This window comes from Ascidia mentula, chromosome 1 (assembly GCF_947561715.1).
Source record: "Ascidia mentula chromosome 1, kaAscMent1.1, whole genome shotgun sequence".
NCBI classification, from domain to species: domain Eukaryota; kingdom Metazoa; phylum Chordata; class Ascidiacea; order Phlebobranchia; family Ascidiidae; genus Ascidia; species Ascidia mentula.
In genome coordinates, this window is record NC_138566.1 from 3,754,164 (window position 1) to 3,776,942 (window position 22,779).

General features: G+C 37.8%; 2 protein-coding genes across 3 annotated transcripts; both read left to right on the forward strand.

The window, feature by feature from the left end:
* Positions 1-783: 783 nt before the first annotated feature.
* On the forward strand, positions 784-21,597 carry LOC145917912 (protein mono-ADP-ribosyltransferase PARP14-like). 2 transcript variants are annotated; one of them, XM_082978860.1, is made up of 25 exons: positions 784-840; positions 11,734-11,924; positions 12,292-12,519; positions 13,234-13,439; positions 13,498-13,599; positions 13,991-14,332; positions 14,402-14,467; positions 14,611-14,712; positions 15,147-15,488; positions 15,628-15,778; positions 15,874-16,113; positions 16,265-16,422; positions 16,515-16,635; positions 16,731-16,970; positions 17,142-17,299; positions 17,375-17,495; positions 17,815-18,054; positions 18,129-18,326; positions 19,058-19,128; positions 19,333-19,484; positions 19,551-19,740; positions 19,928-20,063; positions 20,241-20,365; positions 20,597-20,771; positions 20,979-21,597. In XM_082978860.1, exons 3-25 carry the CDS (start codon positions 12,306-12,308, stop codon positions 21,251-21,253), a joined length of 4,125 nt encoding a protein of 1,374 aa, XP_082834986.1. In that variant the 5' UTR covers positions 784-840; positions 11,734-11,924; positions 12,292-12,305; the 3' UTR covers positions 21,254-21,597. The 2 variants fall into 2 exon arrangements, with proteins under 2 accessions (XP_082834986.1, XP_082859348.1); XM_083003222.1 differs by lacking the exon at positions 784-840 and having other exon boundaries at positions 11,682-11,924.
* LOC145890168 (protein mono-ADP-ribosyltransferase PARP14-like) lies at positions 802-10,055 on the forward strand. The gene is made up of 17 exons (XM_082981227.1): positions 802-1,038; positions 1,375-1,602; positions 3,326-3,528; positions 3,598-3,699; positions 4,053-4,488; positions 4,555-4,734; positions 5,524-5,681; positions 5,744-5,864; positions 6,177-6,416; positions 6,719-6,916; positions 7,748-7,818; positions 8,017-8,168; positions 8,231-8,420; positions 8,624-8,753; positions 8,939-9,063; positions 9,299-9,473; positions 9,769-10,055. The coding sequence occupies exons 2-17, from the start codon at positions 1,389-1,391 to the stop codon at positions 10,053-10,055; spliced, it is 2,982 nt and encodes a 993-aa protein (XP_082837353.1). The 5' UTR covers positions 802-1,038; positions 1,375-1,388.
* Positions 21,598-22,779: the final 1,182 nt, after the last annotated feature.

The following is a 22,779-nucleotide window of genomic DNA, read 5'->3' on the forward strand; positions in this document are numbered from 1 at the left end:
TTTATCTACAGGTAGCAATTAGACACACAGTGACTAGGTCTTACAAAAGTTGCAAAGGAAGTAAAGCCCTTCGAATTTGGTTTTTAACCGAGTCTGTTGTTACCGCCGTTTTGCTGGGACTTACGTTAAGCGTAAACAGTGCACCAAGCTAATAGTAACCGTAAAAAACGCTGGTTTTGTGTTCAATGTTATGAAGCATGAACACCAACAAAACTACAGCATGTCTTGTTATGGGAGCTTGTAAAATTTTATAATACCACGAAAAACCAACGAAAAAAATCCCAAACATTGCCTGCCAAATCTCTAATTATTCGAGATATCTATCCTGAAATTGTGCTACAGCTATATCCAAAATGGGAACGTTTAATACTGACATTTAGTATTTTGAAATCAATATTAAAACATTGTAACCTTAAGAAAGTGAATGCAGTTCGGAACATGCCAGAATCCTAAGAGGATATATCGCCTCGTGCTACTGCATGTAGTTTCCTTTCGAAGTTGTAGTGTTCACATTTAGCATAATGCCATGGGCAATTTGTCAATGCATGGATGAAAAATCATTGTGGTTTAATAAAACGGCGCACAAGAGAGAACACCTTTTGTTCATTAGGATTTAGTTACAAATTACGTCTGTCTGTGTCAGGTATAATGCGTTGAGTATCGGTTCCTCTTAATCAAGCCGCAGCGAGCCTTCTCTGTGGTCACGCTTCGCCAGCGTTGAAAAATAGGAAAAAGGTTTGGTGTGGGCTCTGAATGTGCATGTGGAATTGAGACCGCGTCACCGCGTTTGGACACAAGTGAATGAATTTCGTGTCATGGGTTTGTGTGCTCACTTGAAAGGTATTGGTGTGGCAATTAAGAAAGCAACCCATTTATATATAGCCTTAGCTGATAAATTATTGATGCTGCTTGCCATGTGTTGAGTAGGCTACAATTGCTGCAGTAGTTCAAGTTTTTGCCTTATCGAACCCGCAACAATTTACACCACAAACTTGGAACAAGAGGATAGATTGTACGACTGGAAAAACATCATAACAGGTATTTGTACAAGTGCTATCTGTTAACATTTGGTCTCAGCAGTGCCAGCAGAGGGGATTAATGCTCTCGCTCGTGTCTTAATATACTGCACGTTGTTATTTCCGCTTTTGTTTGCGTTCCGTGTTGCTAGTGAAATATAGTTATGCTAAGACTTTTGACTGGTTATTAAGTTCTTGTACACAATCATGTGCCACGAAATTATTGTAATGAAGTGTGGTATCAAAGAAATCAATTTTACAGTAGATTAGGACAAGCTGTAATGTGTTGTGGCTGAACATGTTTTATAACTTACACGACCTCAGTTTTGCATTTTTTGCAACAACGGTTCGTTCGCAGTTTCCGGGTCAACGATGAGCGATTCTTCGTCTGAAAGCGAGAAATGTTATTTTTCTATCGACGACGAAGTTGAAACGAAATCTATCCGGGAGAAACCCATTATCATCAGCTACCTTAAAACATATCTTAGGCAAGAAAAGGATGCTGATGAGAGATTGGAAGAAATTAAATTGGATTTTAAAACTGACGAAGTAACGATTTCAGGAACGGAGCATCATGTTGCCAATGGTAAGTTGATGGATTAGTCTGTTCCTAATGTGAAATTAGCGTGGAGATCATGCAAACGCACGTCGCCTTTGTTTGGCTGCGTGAGTGTATCTGAACAGTTAGTTAATCGCCAAGATACCCTTTGCTTTCTATGGCCGAATAAGCATAGTACCTCAACTCAGGATTTTAGTGATGGTAATATATGTTAGAGAACAGCATTGACGGACTAGAGGCAAAGGCAAAGCGCTCGAAGTTCCCCAAACCAGTGACTGCTGATATCATTAGAGAAGCGAGAACTTGGAAGGAGCAGAACAACAACAGAGACAAGCCGTCAATGCAAAATATTAAGAAAATCACTTGGGCCTCGCAGTTTCGAGCGCTACTGCAACTTTCCGAAAAAGAAAAACAAATGAAACCAAACTGCATTGTGACATATAAGAGACCACCATCTCTCCAAGACCTTCTGATACGCCCTAGGCAAATTGCCATTGGAAAATCTGCGGATAGCTCTGCAACAGGATCATATCCCTGCGGGCATTGTGCCATATGTGGCAGCCACGGTCGATATAGAACAAGCATGGTTAAACCATCCACATTTTTACAAACTCCAACTGGCAGTTAAGATTATTCAAAGCTTAACATGCAAAAGTTGTGGTATATATGTTGCAACTTGCAAGGAATAAGATGTGGGACAAACGAAAAATAGGTTTGACACTCGTTGGTCGGGTCACCGTGCCACATGGGCCAAGTTCGACATATCACAGCGCAACGATGGAACAGCGCTTTTGCATCATTTTAAAGATTGTCATCCACGCTCGTTTTTACAACATCCACCCATTTAAAGGAGTTACAAAGTCACTTTCGTTGAACAACCGCTAATTTGGACATGGCTGCAGATAAATGGTTAAATAAAATAAACGCAAATTAATATACAAAAAATGATTTTACCGCGGTGCAAATGATGTTTTTTTGTCCACATTGCTTTGAGCAGATACTGTTTCTTTATCTTTCCCGTGTTTTATCATCACCGTGTTTTTTTTTTTCCTGTGTCCTTATCTTTTCCGTGGTTTGTCAACGCTTCCACCCGTTGCATGTGGCAGGTTTTTAGTTGTGTAAAGGGCGTGTTGCGAGGTAGTGGAGAGCCTTTATTTTATTTGAACCTAATTCTTGCTCTGCTTTTATAGACACTGATGATGCTTTAAAAAGCGAAATATATATGTCTAACTGAACTAGACTGAAAGATTTTAACCTGAAACGAATGTTTCTTAGACAGTTGTAATATGTGTTAATCAACTTAAAAATAGCTCTGTCAAAAACGAACTATTTGCTGTGATAAGGTCCACTGGCATCGCAGCCAAGGCTTGCGGGCGAGCTGGATCAACCACATTTCACAACAAGTCGAAGCGAGATTTAAAAAATCAAGCTCCCGGTGAGGCTTGAAGTCACGACCCTTGGGCTAATCAGGCCCATCGCTCCACCGACTGAGCTGCGGTTTTGCGGGTATATTGTAGTCAAGATACACAGGTGCTTGCGCACAACTTGCCAGGCGACCTTTATATATGCGTATAGGAGTTCACCACCATCGATGCTGCATAGTGTTACACTTTTATTGATCACCGTTTTAGTGGCAATACAACTGCCCTTCATTAGGATACTGCATGCAGATGCACCGCCACTGCCAGTTATTTTTCCAGAAGAGTCGTCTACATTGTAATTGCCCATAATTATGCACATGTATTTGCAGCTTTCACCTGGATTCAAGATATCATACAGGATTTAATCAGAAAGGAGAAGTCAATCAAAGTTCCTGGAATTGCGAAATATCTCGAGAATGAAAAAGGAATTAACTTTGTACAGAGAATCGCAAAATCGTGCTCATGCACTCTGGAAATAACGCAGCAAAGCCAAATACTTGAACACACATTGGGGGATATCTCGAAATTCAAGGTTCAATTTTTCCTCAACGCTTTTTAATTCTATCGCGTATCAAACTTTCGTTTTGGTACGCGATTTTAGGCCGACGTAATCGTAGCGTCAACGTCACCACAAGACCTTGCAAGCTGTGACGGGTTGGAAACTTCAAAAGCTTTGTTCAAACGAGCTGGGATCGGTTTAAAGGTAAGAATCGCACAGAAAAAGCGTAAACTGGCATGACAAGAACGATAACCTGGCGTTTATTTTCTCATATCGTATTTCGATAACTCGGTCACTCTTTGTTTTATTTCCATCTCCCTTCAACTTGTCCGGAAACGTTTGGTTGCCAAGGTAACATACTTTAAAGAATTTTAATATTATTTGGTTTTCAAGGTGACAAATAGCTTTTAAAATAAAGCATATTGTGCTGCATCAATGTCGTTCGTAGAAATACGGTTGGCTTTTTATGCTTATATATACGACTCGTTTGTGTCTCTGGAATTTAATGCAAAACCTATATAGGTATAAATACGTAGTTACAAACCAATTACATACAGAATGAATGCCGAAAGGTCAGCATTCCGAAATTACAACCTGGTGATGTTGTGGCCACAAATGGGTACAACCTTTCCTGTAAAAAGGTTTACCACGTCCTTCTCTCACATTACAACCCAACCAACGGGGAACGATTGCTACGAAATTGTGTAAAAGCCTGTCTGGAGATGGCTGAAAAGTCTGGTCATACCTCAATCGCATTTCCATGCTTGGGTGTAGCAGAATTTTCGTATCCAACTGAAGAGTTTGTGAAAGTGTTGGAACAGGAAATCAAGTCCTTTGATTCTGTTCATCTTAGAAAAGCTTTCGTTGTTATTCCACCAGCTGACAATTCCATAATACATTTAAACTGTTTTAGTGTTTCTGTCCATCTAGGAAATATTACGTCATCCCAATGTGATGCCCTTGTAAACACAACCAAGCAGTTTGATCTCTCTGGTAAGATTATCGGAAAATGAAGGTTGTAGCAAACTTAAACCTACCACACAAAAACATGTATTGCAGGTCAGGTCGGAAAAGCTCTTGTCGCAAAAGCTGGGAAATCAATCGAGGATGAATGCAATAAAAATCCAGTGAAATCAACAACAAATATGCGAGTCACATCTGGAGGAAACTTGTGTAAATATGTCTTACACCTCGACACACCGACTGACTACAATGAATTGGAAAAACTTCTCTATGAATGTTTGTAGAGATGTGTATTGTTTGTTTGTTTGAATTGCGTGTTCAACTGCGATAATGCGTTTCCCTGACTCCTGACTCCTCTTCGTACTAACCAAACTTGTGTTAGTATGTTTTATTCACCAAGACAAAAGGATATATGTTCAGAAATACAACTCAACCCCAGAGTAGAATAAACAAACGTGATTCTACGCCAAGGCGTACCAACAATGTAGAATGAATGGTAAAACTACACTAGGCAAAAGCCCAGCGCAGAGTGGCGATCCCACAATGTGGAATGAATTCGGGCTACAGAAACCAGAGATTTAAAGACAATCATAACAGTGTAAGAATGTCGTCGCGTGAGCTACGATACTATCATTATGCGATTACGATCAATTCTTCCTGGGCAGTTCCGAGAACTGTGGTATTTATCTGGGCGGTACAAAACTGCAAGTCACTCTCCATTACCTAAATGGAAAATTACGTAAATGTGAACACTACGTCATGCATAAACGTTACATGTTTCTGTGAAGCAGATGCATTAGGAGTCGACAGTTTAGCAATGCCACCTGTTGGTACAGGTAAAAATCTGTCTTTAATTATAGTTGCAGCATTTTTAGTTAATATTATAAACAGCAACAATGTTTGAAAAGCCTGTTTTTATAAAGTCAGGGGTGCCAACGGAAAAAAATTTTCTAAATTTTATTTTGCAAATTTAATGTAATTGTTTTCTGATTTTTCATGGGTGATTTTATTTGCAAGACTTTTCCCTTGCATGAAAACCGATTAAAGTCGTGCGTTTTACCGCAGGTGGAATAGGTTTGCCCAGCAGTGTTGTGGCCAAATGTATGGCATCCGCTATTGACAAGTTTAACGAAGGCAAACCGAAAAATGTCAAAAAAATTGAAGTTTTTGTTTTTATGAAAAAGATGATACGTGACTTTCAAGGTCTGGCACGCCAAGCCCAAGTAAGTGTTGGCCAAATTTCCCACGAATTGGAAACTTCAAAACAAGCATTTTTTAGTTGTAGAATGTCCCCGAAGTGTCAAGCAAGGGCCTTAATTTTCTCAGTGTCAATGTACGCCCAGGAGACATCACTTCTTCAACGTGTGAAGCACTTGTTAATTCAACCAAACAGTTTAATCTTTCAAGTAAGTCAGCCATTTAATGCTCTTTGCATTTTTTCTGCCAAATACATAATTTTGGATTGTGAAAGAAAATTTAATTTGCGATGATCACAGATTTCTTTTTAATGTATACTTGCTTTGCTCGTCAAATCGAAGGTCGAATACTTGGTCCTTTGTGCATTGACATATGGCACTAATAATTGTCACAGAAAAATTGGCAATAGTCGTAGCAGAAGTTACGCTCCATTTTAAGTTTTCGTAATAGTTGGCCCAGATGAAAAACAGGAAACAAGGTAGTATGAGCAAGTTACTAATTTTTATATATTTTGTTTTTAGGTCAAGTAAGCAAAGCGTTGATCGCCAAAGCGGGCCAGACAATCGTGGATGAACGCACAAACAATCCTATCAGTTCAACAAATAACATGCGGGTCACGTCGGGCGGATATTTGTGCAAATATATCTTGCATCTAGCGACACCTAACGACACCAGCCAACTAGAGCAAGTGCTATTTGAGTGTTTTGTTGAAGCCGACAAACTTGGAGTTCAATCACTGGCCGTTCCTCCGGTAGGCACAGGTAACTTGGAGATTTATTACGTAGTTATCTGTACTTTCCCGTTTGCTGCCATATCACAATTTTTTTTAAGAATAACTTAGCTACATAAAAATTCACACTATCTAAGCAACTTTCGTTTCAAGCTAAAATCTGTCTGTCTTGTTAATAGATAGTGTATATATTTAAAATAAGGTGGAAATCGTCATGGCTACTTGCAACAGAATGGGAAATAATACCCAGAATCAATTCACATACATAAAAATTCGAAATGATTTTCATGGTACTATCATAAAATGTTGGTGTATAAATTATTGATTGTTTAGGTGCTATTGGATTATCATCTGGGACGGTGGCAAAGTGTCTTGCATCAGCCATTAACAAGTTTGATCAAACCAAACCTAATAATTTGAAACAAATTACCGTCTACGTTTATCAAAAAGCCATGTTGAACGACTTTCAAAGAGAAGTGGTCAATATCCCCACCAAAGCTCTGAGGCGATCCAAGCAATTCACAAAATCAAGTAGGCCTATTTGTAAGAAAATGCAGCGTATGCCGCAATTGGTAACGCTTTAGGTTATGGGTAGACTTCCTTAATGAACCTCACTTCAGAGTTTATGGTCCTTGACCCTCAAAGGTGTGAGACTTGGTGCTGAAATTTGGCAATCTCCTTTCTTCTGGTTTTGAAATAATCCAATCTTCCAATTAATATGTACAATTTTATTCTTATCAAGTGCCAATATGAAGACACAAGACAGACAACGTTAACTTTATCATTTTCACACAAGTAGTTTACAACCGTTTTGGCAACCGAAACAAATAGAATATGCGTTTTTTATTAATAAACACTTCATGGATAACAAAGCACATCACACGAACACATTTTGAACGAGCTGGTGAATTTGGCTGTGGGCCAACTTTTGGATTAGCAAGAACACAGATTTCCCCATGTTGATACTTGCCGGTTATCATAGATCCTTTGTGCACCCAATTGGGTACCAAACTGCAGAGTCGAACCACGTTGATCGCTCTTTTCACATGTATGATTGGGGTGAACGCCGAACCGATAGCTCTATCGAACAATCGTTTGGCCATTGTGAGCTCCACGTCTTTCGTATCTGTTGTTTGGTACCCAGTTGACAACGGATCGATGATTAACCGAAAGGTACCACAAAGCAGAAATTTTAGAAACATTTTTTAAGTTTTTCTTAAACAACGTCTCATGAAAAGATGCCAGAAAAAAGTTTGTTTTAATTTCATAATACTAACTACCTACTGTTGATAATATGGGGCAGACAAACAGTATTACTAAATTGCATACAATTACACATTTCATGCTTTCAAAATTTCTCAGGATTTCAGCCAACAGTTACTTCAACAGTTTGTGTCGAGTTCTGCTCCCAAAGCAAAGAAAACATTGACAAGGTATGTCGGTGCGATGCTTGCAGTTTATTTTTGTACTTAACTAAGATAATCATGTATAACCATTTTAATGCAATATAGCGATAATATACATCTATCCATGTGTTGTTTGTGTAACACTAATGTGAATGTGTCTTTCGAAAAGTGCAAAATATAAAAAAACTACTTTATTGCTTAATTTTATAATTTTGCATCACTCAGGCATTTGCAAAACTTGGGAAAAAAGTTGATGAAGTGAGTTTTACACAAAACATCAAAGACGAGGCAATAAAGAATTTCACACCCGACGAAGAACAAGAACTACAGAATCTCATGACAAGCGAAAATGTTTTGATCGAACAAGTTTCCAACACGTGAGTCAATTGCTTTGATTTTAACCAATGGTCTGTTTCTAAATCATTCTGTTCAAACCCAGTGAAATGAAGATTCAGGGCATAAAAACGAACGAGTCATCGGCATTATCGAAAGTTCATCAAATCATAAGCGAATTCAAGCAAGCTTTACAGATATCGGATTACGTTGAATGGTGGTATTTGCACCCGACCGACAACAAAATCAGAAAATTTCCTGTGCGGTCAAGCTTCGAACTTGAACACTCATACAAGGTGAGCTAACGATTGTATCCATTTTTTTGCATAGGTTTTTTTTTGGACACACTAGTTCCATCAAACTACAATAGTGACTAGACTGGGATATTGCAAAACAAATTTTAAAAAAAGATCAAGGAAAATTCCCTATATACTATATTTTTAAGTGTAACGCAAGATTGAATTAAATGTGATGCATGATTATCGTTGGTTTATTTTAGAAAAACAACCAAGGTCAAATAGGTGTTACGGTTCACGACACGACTCCAAATATCTATCTTGCTGTTGACTTCTCAAAGAAGGAATCAGGACTTTCCACCTGTAATGTTGAAAGAAGATTAGTCTCAGAAAGTGAGTGATTCATATGTGGAATCATTATGCTTCAAAACTGAATGAATAAGTACACGGAAACATTTTTTGAAACATTTTTTACGGCAGTGGAAAATTTGCCTTTTTTCCGTTCATAAAAATGTGTATAATTCGTTTTGCTTTCTGAAAAGTGTCGTCATTTTACCTTCAATACCGTTTATTTTTAGGACCTAAGAATTGGTGCAAAATGGGAGATGAGACTGCGATGAAAGCTCCTGTTGTAGTAAATTCTTCAGAATTTAAAAATGTTCTTCAAAAATTCCAAAAAACGTTAAATTTGACTGCAGTTTCGGTAAAATTATAAAAGTCATCATTATTTGTAGTGATGTTATATTGCTCTTATTGTTACGCTGGTATATAAAATATCAACTTTTCAAAGGCAATAGTATGTAAATGATTCTTGAAAGATTCCAAGTTGTTACAATCGCGGATACTATAAGCTTGCATAAATCCAAAGCATGCTCGTTTAGTTCACTTAGCCACGTCAAAGAACGTACAACAACAAATCAAATTTTTGACTTCTTTAGCTGTACAGGATTCAGAACATTACTCAGTGGAAGCAGTTTCAGGCACAGAAGACGAAAATTGAGAAGAAAATGCCAAAACAATCTGTAACCCGTGAACTCTTCCATGGAACAGATTTTGCATCGAGTGAAATAATTTGTAAAGATATTTTCGATCGAAGTCATGTAGGAAAACATGGTTTGTTGACTTTCATCATTCTTACACTATTGATTAAATGCTGAATTTTCATTTTTGCATCTACGTAATTTTGAATAGAACATTACGTTTTGAATTAAAATACTAATACTCTTCGGGGTCGAGACCTATACTTTGTAGACAAACAGGCAAAACCAACTGTTCAGTATGGATTAATGTAGTGTATTCTTTTGTACTTGCACAATCACCAATGATTTGTCACATAGAACCAAGTGAACATTGTTTCATGACGCAAACCTAAGTTTTCCCTTTTTTGTGATATTTTGTATTTGTACAGCAACCGTCTACGGGAAGGGAGTTTACTTTGCCACGACTGCCCTGTATTCTCAAACTTTTACGAGCGAAGATTCACAAGGGAATAGATGCATGTTCTTGGCTGAAGTAATTACTGGGACCTACTGCGTTGGCAGCGAAAAGACAATCAAAATACCGATGCAAGCCGACGGTACCCCATTCGACAGTGTGGTTGACAATGTAAAGAACCCACAAAAGTTTGTGATTTTTCGTGACACAAGTGTATATCCATTATATGTGCTCACTTACAAAAGTAGTATGAATTGTTAACTGACATATTTTACTCCATATAGGCGCAGATATTTTCTTTACAATCAAAGTTTTTGGTCAAATCATCTGGCAAAAATAGCCATGATTAGCATTTTATTCATTTAAATTGATTGATGCTGGACCAGCGGACTGTACTGCTAAACTTTTGTTTTCGTTAAAAGTTTTTGCAGTTAAATACTTGTGTCGTATATTGTTTGTTCCTATGCATGTTTTGTGCAATATCTTGAGCTGAATTTTTACTTAGCACTTGGTTTCATCATGATATTTTTTGCAAATTTAATACAAAGTTCTACTCGCTTCAAAAGTACCAGCTGGACACAAAGTGTTTTGATCGATAAGGAAACGAACAAACTTTCTTTATTTTAGGCTTGCTTTTCTGCTTGTAACAAAATGAAATTTAGGTATGTGGTGCATCATTTTAAAAAACAGAAGAAATTTAAAAAAACGTCCGAGGTATCCCCAGATTCTCCAGCATAAACTTTCACCGCCATGGAAAAGAACGTTATAGCGAATGTTCTAACAGGGAATTGTTGCGAAAGCAACGCCTCTGTAAAAGTTAAAGTGTAAAAGCACATACACAAAAAGATGGAATGCCATTTGACAATGTTGTTGGCAGTTTTATTGAACCAACGTTTTAGGGGTATTTCGCAATGCCAGCGTCCACCTGTCGCATCGTGTGTCGTATAAATGCAATAAATCGTACCTCCTTATAAAATACAAAAAGGCATTCATTGTAAATGCTTGTTTGCATCCATCCCGCTTTTGTGCATCTGAAATTTCAGACCTACAGTATCTCCGAAAGTGAATGCACTTTTTACAGGATTCTTGGTTCAGTCAGTTTGGCTATTTTTAGCGAAGTGAAAATGCTTACTAATATGCGTTATCATGCAATGTTGCAGTATTACTTAATTTTAGCTACGGTAGTTCCACACAGAGTGACTAGGTCTTACAAAAGTTGCAAAGCAAACAAGCCCTTATATTTGGATGTTACATTGGTTGGAGATACAAAAACAGTAATGGATGTGACATCATCGAAACGAGGCGCTCTGTTTTCCACGCCCAGGCTGGTACTGACATAACGCGTGAACATTGCACCAAGCTAATGGCAATAGTTAAAAACAGGGGTTTTTATGTTGAATGTTGTGGTACATAAGGATCAACAAAACAGCATTAAAACTACATCATGTTTTGTTATATGGGAGGACGAAAACCTTGTAAAAGTGAACAGGGGTTCGGACCATGCCAGAATTGTAAGAGAATATATCGCCTCGTGCTACTGTTGTTTCCTTTTGAAGTTGTAGTGTTTACATGGAGCACAATGCCATGGGAAATTCGTTAGTGTATGGTTGAAGAAGCATTGCGTTTCACTGAAACGGTGCACAAGAGAGTACGCCAATCTTTTGTTTTCTACCTTTGTTCAAATGGATTTAGTTACAAATTGCGTCTGTCTCTGTCAGGTATGATGCGTTGAGTACCGGTTCCTCTTTTTCAAGCCGCCAGTGCAAATAAAATCTATTTAGGTGCGAGCCTCCTGTGTTGTCACGCTTCGCCAGCGTTGAAAAATAGGAAAAAAGGTTTCGTGTGGGCTCTGAATGTGTATGTGGAATTGAGACCGCGTCACGGCGTTTGAAACAACTGAATAAATTTCGTGACACAGGTTTGTGTGCTCACTAGAAAGGTATTGGTGTGGCAATTAAGTAAAGCAACCCAGTTGATATCTAGCTTCAGCTAAGGAATTATTGGTGCTGGCTGGCATGTGTTGAGTAGGCTGCAGTAGTTTATATTTTTGCCTTAGCGAACACGCAACAATTTACACGCCAAACTTGGAACAAGAGGATAGATTGTACGACTGGAAAAACATCTTAACAGGTATCTGTACAAGTGCTATCTGTTAACATTTGGTCATAAGCGTTAACGTTTGGCCTTAGCAGTGCCAGCAGAGTGTGATTAAATGCTCACGCTCGTGTCTCAATATACTGCACGTTGTAATTTCCGCTTTTGTTTGCGTTCCATGTTGCTAGTAATATATAGTTAGGCTAAGTTAAAAACTTGAACGTTATGACTGGATATTAAGTTCTTGCACACAATCATGTGCTACGTAATTATTCTCATCAAGAGGTGTGGTGTAAAGGAAATCAATTCTGCAGTATAGACTAGGACAAGCAGTAGTGTGTTGTGGTTAAATATGTTTCACAACTTACACGTCTTCACTTTTGCATTTTTTTGTTCCTCGCAGTTTCCGGGTCAGCAATGAGCGATTCTTCGTCTGAGAGCGAGGAAAGTTATTTTTCTCTCGACGACGAAGTTGAAACGAAACCTATCCGGGAGAAACCCATTATTATCAGCTACCTTAAAACATATCTGAGGCAGTTAAAGGATGCTGATGAGAGATTGGAAGACGTTGAATTGGATTTTAAAACTGACGAAGTAACCATTTCAGGAACAGAGCGTCATGTTGCAAGTGGTAAGTTGATGGTATTAGTCTGTTCCTAATGTGAAATGAGCGTGTTAATCATGCAAACGCACGTCACAGCTATAAAATGTATACCTTTGTTTGGCTGCGTGGGTGTGTTTGAATAGTCAGTTAATTACTGCTTGGTTTAATAAACCCTCTGCATTCTATTGCCGAATAAGCATAGTACCTCAACTCAGGATTTTTGTGATGGTAATGCACGTTGCTCAACTTAAAAAAAGCTCTGTCAAAAACAAACTGTTTGCTGTGATAAGGTCCACTGGCATCGCAGCGAAGGCTTGCGGCCGAGCTGGATCAGCCAAATTCCCCAACATGTCGAAGCGAGATTTGAAAAATCAAGCTCCCGGTGAGGTGTGACGACCCTGGGCTAAACAGGCCGATCGCTCCACCGACTGAGCTTCGGTTTTGCGGGTATATTGTAGTCAAGATAAGCAAGTGCTTGCGCACAACTTGTCAGGCAACTTTTACATATGCGTAGGAGTTCACCACAATCCTATAATCTGACGGCGATGAAGTGTTACATGCTATTGCATGTGCCGTGGAGCGATGCTGCCTAGTGTTACACTTTTATTGATCAACGTTTTAGTAACTATACAACTGCCCTTCATTGGGATACTGCATGCAGATGCAACGTCACTGCCTGTTGTTTTACCAGAAGAGTCGTGTACATTGTAATTGCCCATAATTATGGACATGTATTTGTAGCTTTCACCTGGATTCAAGATATCATACACGATTTAATCAGAAAGGAGAAATCAATCAAAGTACCTGGAATTGCGAAATATCTCGCGGATAAAAAAGGAATTAACTTTCTACAGAGAATCGCAAAATCGTGCTCATGCACTCAGGAAATAACGCAGCAAAGCCAAATAAAACTTGAACACACAACGGGGGACATCTCGAATTTCCAGGTTCGTCTTTTTCTTATCGCTTTCTTTCATAAACTTTTCTTTTGATACGCGATTTTAGGACGACATAATCGTAACGTCAACGTCACCACAAGACTTTGCAAGCTGTGACGGATCGGAAACTTCAAAAGCTTTGCTTAAACGAGCTGGGAACGGTTTAAAGGTAAAAATAACACAGAAAGCATGTATCATGACTGTAAATAATTGCCTGACGTTTACTTTCGGACATTGTATATCCTTTCTAAGTCACAGTGCACTGTGATGTCATGACATCACAATGGTGAAGGCCAAATTTTGTTTTGTTTTTATCTATTTTTAACTTGCCCGGAAATGTCAATTTGACAGTAACATACAGTAAAGCAGTATAATGTTTTTTTAGTTTCCAAGGTCGCAAATCGCTTTCCAAACAAAGCATATTATACTGCATCAATGTCGTTCGCAGTAATACAGTAATACTTTGTGTGCCTACTGATACGATTGTTTCGTGTCACTGGAATTTAATGCCAAACCTAGTGACAAACCAGCACAGTACAAACTAAATGTATTGCATGCAGGATGCCTGTCGAACTGCAAGTGATCCCAAACTACAGACTGGTGACGTTTTGGCCACAAATGGTTTCAGCCTTTCCTGTAAGGAGGTTTACCACGTCCTTCTCTCACACTACAACCCAGCAGATGGCGAAGGCTTTCTGCGAAAATCTATAAAAACCTGCCTGAAGATGGCTGAAAAATCTGGTCATTCCTCAATCGCATTTCCATGCTTGGGTGTAGCAGAATTTTCGTATCCAACGGAAGAGGTTGTGAAAGTGTTGGAACAGGAAATCAAGTCCTTTGATTCTGTTCATCTTAGAAAAGCTTCCGTTGTGGTTCCACCAGCTGTTAATGCCATAATACCGGTAATGCTTAACTCAGAAAGCCACAAAATTTATTAATACGTAAACAAAAAATTCGTTTGTTGTGTTTAGCAAACATCAACTCCAAACGGATCGACGGCACTGAAAGTTACATTCGGAGATATTTCAAAGTTCCAGGTGTAGAAATTCAGTTTCTAATTTTTTCTAATCATTTCGAAAACTGAAGCTTGATTTGGGCATAAATTGCAAAATGTTTAAACCCTATTTACATTCGTCAAAATAAACATCAGTAAATGTTAAAGTTTTATTGTATTTCAAAGGCTGATGTCATTGTGACTTCGTCATCTGCTCAAAATGTATCAAGTTGTGCAGGTTCTGTTATATCGCGAGCTCTACTTAAACAAGCTGGGGATAAAATTCAGGTATAAAGATAGGTGCTATGATCTATTATATTGATTTACATTTTCCGTTGCGTTTTTTACATATTGCTGGTTCTGAAATATTGTTGATCATCAAAAACTATACAGCATAAAAGTTGCAAGCAATCTTTAAATTTGATTTAAATACAGTAAATAACCCGTCGTCATAATAATAAATACAATGTAGCAAAAAAGTAGAATCGTCATGGGTTTCGGTGCCAGGTTAAACAAGTTGAAGCAATATACCTCCTTTGCCTTAAAGTCTTACTTGGGAAGATATGGTTATATGAAGCGCAATTATAAACACTCTTTAAAATTGTCATTGAAATGGCTCCAGCAAATATACATAGTACAATTTTGTCCTATTAACTAAGGACACTGCCCTCAGATTATCGTTTTCTAGTCAACCAAGTTGACATTTGCATTTAAATCGTCAGGAAGCATGTAAGAAGGCAAGCAGCGGGAATCACAGCGTCGGTGAAGTAATCAAAACTCCTGGGTTCAAACTCTACTGTCAGGAGGTTTATCACGTGGTTCTGGATAACTTCGACCAGAGCAACGGCGAACAAGTATTGAAGAAAACAATCACGAATTGCCTAAACCTGGCTGAGAAGTCAGGATATCGATCTATGGCGTTCCCTGCCCTCGGTGCCGGTGGTTTCCAGTTTCCACCTGAGTTGGTTGTGAGATGTTTTGACGAAGTGGTGAAAAACTACAACGGAAGCAGTTTACATGATATCTACTTGGTCGTATTCTCCAGTGATAAGAACGTGACGAAGGTATACAGCATGTGTTATGATGGAATTAAGTTTTGTAACAACAGCAAACAATTGTGTGCTTAGCAAAGATTTAGGCTATAGTTCACACTTCTAGTGGCTGCTGCAGGATTTAAAAACCTAGAAATTGTGTCTTTGTTAGGCGGCAGAAAATGTTCTATCCATCAATGTCTTGCAAACGACTTTGACCATTTCAAAGGAGAAAAAAGTTATGGTGTTTGTGAAGCAAGGAGATATTACTACAACCACCTGTGACGTCATTGTCAACTCCACCAAACAATTTGATCTTTCTGGTGAGTTGGTACTGGTTGTGGATGTAGAATAGTAATAAGGAGTAGTTTGAACATGCAAGCGAGAAATCACTAAATGCTAACTAAAAATGCTTCAGGTCAGGTTGGAAAAGCTTTGGTGGCAAAAGCTGGGAAATCGATTGAAGATGAATGTAATAAAAAACCAGTGAAATCAACAACTAATATGCGGGTTACTTCTGGAGGAAACTTGTGTAAATATATCTTACACCTCGACACTCCAACCGACACCGACGAACTGGAAAAACTTCTCTATGAATGCTTCTGTGAAGCTGATGGATTAGGAGTTGACAGTTTAGCAATCCCTCCTGTTGGTACAGGTAAAATCATAGATGTTCTAATATCGCGTGCAACTAACTATGAAATCATCAAGCCTGTTTTTGTCTCCAATTAACATGCAATATCCAATTAACATGTTTGATTAATCATACAGTAGTCTGACGTATTCATTTTTTACTCTATTTTTTTCAGGTGGAATTGGTTTGTCTAGTGGTGTTGTGGGGAAATGTATGGCTTCCGCCATTGACAAATTCAACGGAAGCAAACCAAAAAATGTCAAAAAGATCGAAGTTTTTGTGTTTGTGCAAAACATGGTGTCTGACTTCAAATTTTTGACGAAACGCGACAAAGTGGGTGCTTTAAAACATTTTTAAATTTCATTTAAATGATTGTCTGGTACACCACATTTTTCTCTGTGTAAATATGTGTTTCTTGATTACAGAATGATCAAAAAACGCCAAACACAAGAGTAAACTGTATTAGTGTTTCTGTCCATCAAGGAGATATTACGTCATCCAAATGTGATGCCCTTGTTAACTCAACCAAGCAGTTTGATCTCTCAGGTACGATTACCGGACGTGTGTGTGAATTCCTACTTAAATGGTCGTTGTAAATATGAGCAAACTTAAACCAACTACACAAAAAACATCCATTTCAGGTCAGGTCGGAAAAGCTCTTGTCGCAAAAGCTGGGAAATCAATCGAGGATGAATGCAGTAAAAATCCAAAGAAATCAACAACAAATATGCGAGTTACATCTGGAGGAAACTTGTGTAAATATATCTTACACCTAAGCACACCGACCGACACCGACGAGCTTGAAAAACTTCTCTTTGAATGCTTTTGTGAAGCTGATGCATTAGGAGTCGACAGCTTAGCGATGCCACCTGTTGGTACAGGTAAAAATCTGTCTTTAATTATAGTTTCGGCATTCTTAGTTAATATTATAAACAGCAACAATGTTTGCAAATTTATTGTAATTGTTTTATAATTTTTCATGGGTGATTTTATTTGCAAGATTTTTCCCTTGCATGAACACCAGTTAAAGTTGTACGTGTGTTTTACGGTAGGTGGAATTGGTTTGTCCAGCAGTGTTGTGGCCAAATGTATGGCATCCGCTATTGACAAGTTTAACGAAGGCAAACCGAAAAATGTCAAAAAAATTGAAGTTTTTGTTTTTATGAAAAAGATGGTACCTGACTTTCAAGGTCTGGCACGACAAGCCCAAGTGAGTGTTGGCCTTAAAAATAAATTTTCCACGAATTGGAATCCAAACTTTCATGCAAGCAATTTTTTCTTGCAGAATGTCCCTAAAGTGGCAAGCAAGGGCCTTAACTTTATCAGTGTCTCTGTACGCCCAGGAGATATCACTTCTTCAACATGTGATGCGCTTGTTAACTCAACCAAACAGTTTAATTTGTCAAGTAAGTCAGTTATCGGATGCTCTTCGAATTTTTTCAGCCAAATAAATAAATTATTTTGGCTTGTGGGTTGAATTTAATTTGCTATAATCACAGATTGCTTTTTAATGTATATTTGTTTTGTTCTTCAAATCCATGGTCTAATACTTTTCAAGCAGGTCGTTTTTGCGTTGACGTAAGGAGCAAATATTTGTTATTTGGAAAATTGACAATTGTCGTAGCAGCAGCCACATTTTAAGTTTTTACAATAGTTGGCCCGGATGAAAAACAGGAAACAATGTAGCATGGGTAAGTTGCTAAATTTTATATCTTTTGTTTTTAGGTCAAGTAAGCAAAGCGTTGATCGCCAAAGCGGGCCAGACAATCGTGGATGAATGCACAAACAATCCTATCAGTTCAACAAATAACATGCGGGTCACGTCGGGCGGAAATTTGTGCAAATATATCTTGCATCTAGCGACACCTAACGACACTAGCCAACTAGAGCAAGTGCTATTTGATTGCTTTGCTGAAGCAGACAAACTTGGAGTTCAATCATTGGCCGTTCCTCCTGCTGGCACTGGTAACTTGGAGATTTATTACGTCGTTATCTGTACTTCCACATGATTGTTGGTGTTCAAATTATTGATTGTTTAGGAGCTATTGGATTATCAAGTGGTACGGTGGCAAAGTGTCTTGCATCAGCCATTAACAAGTTTGATCAAACCAAACCTAATAATTTGAAACAAATTATCGTGTACGTTTATCAAATCGCCATGTTGAACGGCTTTCAAAGAGAAGTGGTCAATATCCCAACCAAAGCTCTGAGGTCATCGAAACAATTCACAAAATCAGGTAGGCCTATTTGTAAGAAAATGCAACGAATGCCGCATTAGGTAACGCTTTAGGTTAGGCGTAGAGTTCCTTAATGAACCTCACTTCAGAGTTTATGGTCCTTGACCCTTAAATCTGTGAGGGGGGGAATTTCCTTTCTTCTGGTTTTGAAATAATTCAATCTTACAATTATTATGTACAATTTTATTTTTACCAAGTGCCAATTTGAAGACACAGAACAGGCAACGTTATCTTCGATCATTTTCACAAAAGCAGTTTACATGGCATTTAAATAGAATAGCCGTTTTTTATTAATATACACAGCATTGATACCTGCAGAATAATAAAGCACTTAGCATAACAACATTTTCAACCAGCTGGTGACTGTGGCAGTGGGTTTTTTCTAAAGCAAACTTTTGGACTAGCAGGCACACAAATTTCCCCTTGGTGGTACCTGCCGGTAGATCATGGATCCGTTGTGTGCCCAACAAAGATAGGCGAACCACGCTGATGACTTTTTTGCATATATATGATTGAGAGAAAGCGGAGCTGATAGCAATATCAAACAATCGTTTGGCAATAGCACCACGTCTTTCGTCTCTGCCTTTTGGTACCCAGTTAGGTACACAACGTATCGATGAATTGACCCGAATATACCAATAAAGTGGAAATTTACTTATGATAACAAGGGACAGACAAACAGTATTACTAAATTGGTTACAATTACATATTTCATGCTTTCAATTTCTCAGGATTTCAGCCAACAGTTACTTCAACAGTTTGTGTCGAGTTCTGCTCCCAAAGCAAAGAAAACATTGACAAGGTATGTCGGTGCGATGCTTGCAGTTTATTTTTGTACTTAACTAACGGATAATCAAGTATAACCATTTTAATGAAATAAGGCACTGATATACTTGTATCCATTTGTTGTTTGTGTAACACTAATGTGAAAGTGTCTTTCGAACTTAGTGCAAAATGTAAAAAAACAGTATTTTATTGCCTAATTTTATAATTTTGCATCACTCAGGCATTTGCAAAACTTGAAAAAAAAGTTGATGAACTGAGTTTTACACAAAACATTAAAGACGAGGCAATAAAGAATTTCACACCCGACGAAGAACAGGAACTACAGAATCTCATGACAAGCGAAAGTGTTTTGATCGAACAAGTTTCCAACACGTGAGTCAATCGCTATGGTGATTTTCAACCAATGGTCTGTTCCTAAATCATTCTGTTAATACCCAGTGAATTGAAGATTCAGGGCATAAAAACGAACGAGTCATCGGCATTCTCGAAAGTTAATCAAATCATAAGCGAATTCAAGCAAGCTTTATACATATCGGATTACGTTGAATGGTGGTATTTGCACCCGACCGACAGCAAACTGAGAAAATTTCCTGTAAGGGCAAGCTTTGAACTTGAAAACGCGTACAAGGTGGGCAAAAGATCTAATAACTTTTTCCATGGTTTTTGCTGGGACACACGAGTTTAACCAAAAATCATATTAGACTGGGTTGTTAATAAAAATATGTAGAATTCTTAAGACAAAGGAGACGAATTTCTTTTATTGCGAGAAAAAATTTAAAATGTAAGCACTGCAAAATTCTTGTGGCTTATTCCAGAAAAACAACCGAGGTCAGATAAACGTTACGGTTCACGATGCAATTCCAAACCTCTACCTTGCTGTTGACTTCGCAAAGATGGAAGCAAACACAGGAGTTTCAACTTGTAAGGTTGACAGAAGATTAATCTCAGAACGTGAGCTATTAAGATGTGCATTAATTACACAAATAAAAACACCCTGTACGTTCTAACAAAAATCCACAAAATGTTTGACACAGTAAATATCATCCAGATTTTTTATTGTTTTTTTTTTTAAATAAACCAACTTTCGACCTCTTCCACAAACATAAAATAACAAGTGTAATTTTTAAGGACCCCAAATTTGGAATGACATGGGAGATGAGACTGTGATGAAAGTTCCTGTTGCGGCAAACTGTTCAGAATTTCAAAATGTTCTTCAAAACTTTCAGAAAACTTTAAAAGTTGATGCTATTTCGGTAAAACTACAAAGATTGCCATATATTTATTTGGACATTTGACAAAAGTTAATTTTATTGTGTACATACAAAGGCATTTAAATTTCACTTTGAATAGATATTGTTTCCTATATAATCTCCAGCACCATTTGACATAGTTTCATGTTAATTAATATTGTTTGATGTCAACAAAATTGTATGAAGCGTCCAAAAAAAATGCACAGCAACAAATCAAATTTTGTATCATTTTAGTTGCACAGGATTCAAAACATTACCCAGTGGAACCAGTTTCACGAACAGAAAAAGAAGATTGAGAAGAAAATGCCAAACCAACCTGTAACCCGCGAGCTTTTCCATGGAACTGATGCTGCGACCAGCGAAATAATTTTGAAAGATACTTTTGATCGAAGTCACGCAGGAAAAAATGGTTTGTAGTCTTACCAAAGCAGGTTAAATTGTAACGGAAATAACACACGCTGAAATACAAATAATGTTGGTTTATGCAGTGTGTTGCCAGCAATAATAAATCCGCCAACTCTCTATTAGACACTTCGGGTTATCGAACCAAAACAGAAATTTATTTAGAAGTAAATATGTAAAGTTTCTACTTTCAAGTGACTTTTTATTTGTTCAGCAACGCATTTTGGAAAAGGAGTTTACTTTGCAACGACCGCACAATATTCACACCGGTTTACAAATGAAGATTCACAAGGCAACAGATGCATGTTCTTGGCTGAAGTAATTACTGGAACTCCATGTGTCGGCAACAAAGATACTCACACGATACCGATGCAAGCTGACAGTACCCCATTCGACAGTGTGGTAGACAATGTCAAAAACCCAGTACTGTTTGTAGTTTTTCGTGATACAAGTGTGTACCCATTGTATTTGCTCACTTACAAAACATAGCATTTTCAAACGTAAATAAACATCGTCGTCCAATCAGTTTTCAACTTTGCTTATTATTAACATCTGCCATACAAATTTAAATAATAAATTATGTTTATTTTGCGCGAAAGACCTCTACGTAAAAAAAGATACATTAAAAGTTCAAATGGCGCTGGCATTGATCAAACCATAGAGATTATCAAAGCGGGTACCCATGGTGCGGAGTTATAAGTTTTTTTATTCATTTTTCGTTGCTGGTTGTGTTGTTTTTAAAATCTGCTTATTTTTTATTATTGATGCAATTTATTATTTTGTACGTTATAGCACTTAATTTGAGGCCAAATATGATTTTGAATTGATGGCAATTATGTATAACTCCAGCTAGCGTTCCAAAATTGGTAATCATGTTGCCAAAGGCATGAAGCTCATTTTTATGATATTTTGGTTCATTCCATCTGGTCACGAAGTATTTAAATAATCAATTACGTATAGCTTTGTTGGTATTACAAATTGGCGTACACCACCTTTTTTTCTAGTTGTACGTGACGTGTTTTTGTTTTGCGATACAATTTTATAACACCTGCGCTACATTTTGAAGGCATATTTTAGGAGAAGTAAAAAAAGTTACAGTATTGGTAATCAAATTATCGATATCCTTTTATCAATTTTTGCGATGTAACCTTTACTGTGGCACAGCATGTGTCGCAGCTGTAGCGGAAATGTCAAATGATTATGTAAATAACATGTTTTTTTCCTTTCGGCTTACATATAATTACAGGAATACGAATAGTTGCACATCTCATTTGTCACATAACCAAGCCAGATATCTCCTGCGCAATCGTTGTTATTCAAATCGCGAGACCGTTATATGTCACATGATAGCTGATCACACCTTGGTATACGAGTCTTGTCGAAGGCAACTCGTTGTCCAAGTGCGTATGCATGCAGCTCACAGAAATCATATTATAGACTACAGTTGCTTATATATATGACTAATGAGACACGGGCCTGACGGCACTAATTTTTAGCGTTTGCTTGGCTGTAGTGTTTCTTCCTTGTTATCTGGGATGCACCTAGTTTGGTGCGTAACGGGTGACGGTGATTGCATAGTCATCACAAAGTGGAAGTCTTTGCTTGGCCGTTTGGTCGGCAAAGTCGTCTGATAGTCACACCAGCTGCACTGATGAGACCTCACAGGTCAAAATAGTGGCCATCTGTATGCAGCTCACGGATATCAAACTAGTTGGTGAATTCGGTGGGGCACTTGCAGAAATATGAATTCATATTCAAAAAACATGCAAATATATTCATAAACATGCAAATATATTCATAAACATGCAAAAATATCGTTTTTTCTTTCAAAAGTTTTTTAACTTTCTTTCATCCAATATCTATTACAACCAAATGTAAGCGCGTAAATGAAGCTTTTCAAAAATATTAAACTAATCCAAACGTTCGAAACGCTTGAATGCAAACAAACTGATTGCAATTGAAATGCATATACCTTCGCTATGAACGCGGTTTACATGTGGTGTTCCGGCACATAC

Bases quoted from the DNA above. Each gene is read 5' to 3' on its own strand.
- LOC145917912 (XM_082978860.1), top strand. From the start codon at position 12,306: ATGAGCGATTCTTCGTCTGAGAGCGAGGAAAGTTATTTTTCTCTCGAC. The intron at 14,713-15,146 runs GTATAAAGATAG...TTAAATCGTCAG, and splicing joins AAGCTGGGGATAAAATTCAG to GAAGCATGTAAGAAGGCAAG. The intron at 16,971-17,141 runs GTAAAAATCTGT...GTTTTACGGTAG, and splicing joins GATGCCACCTGTTGGTACAG to GTGGAATTGGTTTGTCCAGC.
- LOC145890168 (XM_082981227.1), top strand. From the start codon at position 1,389: ATGAGCGATTCTTCGTCTGAAAGCGAGAAATGTTATTTTTCTATCGAC. The intron at 8,754-8,938 runs GTGAGTGATTCA...GTTTATTTTTAG, and splicing joins AAGAAGATTAGTCTCAGAAA to GACCTAAGAATTGGTGCAAA. The intron at 9,474-9,768 runs GTTTGTTGACTT...GTATTTGTACAG, and splicing joins AAGTCATGTAGGAAAACATG to CAACCGTCTACGGGAAGGGA.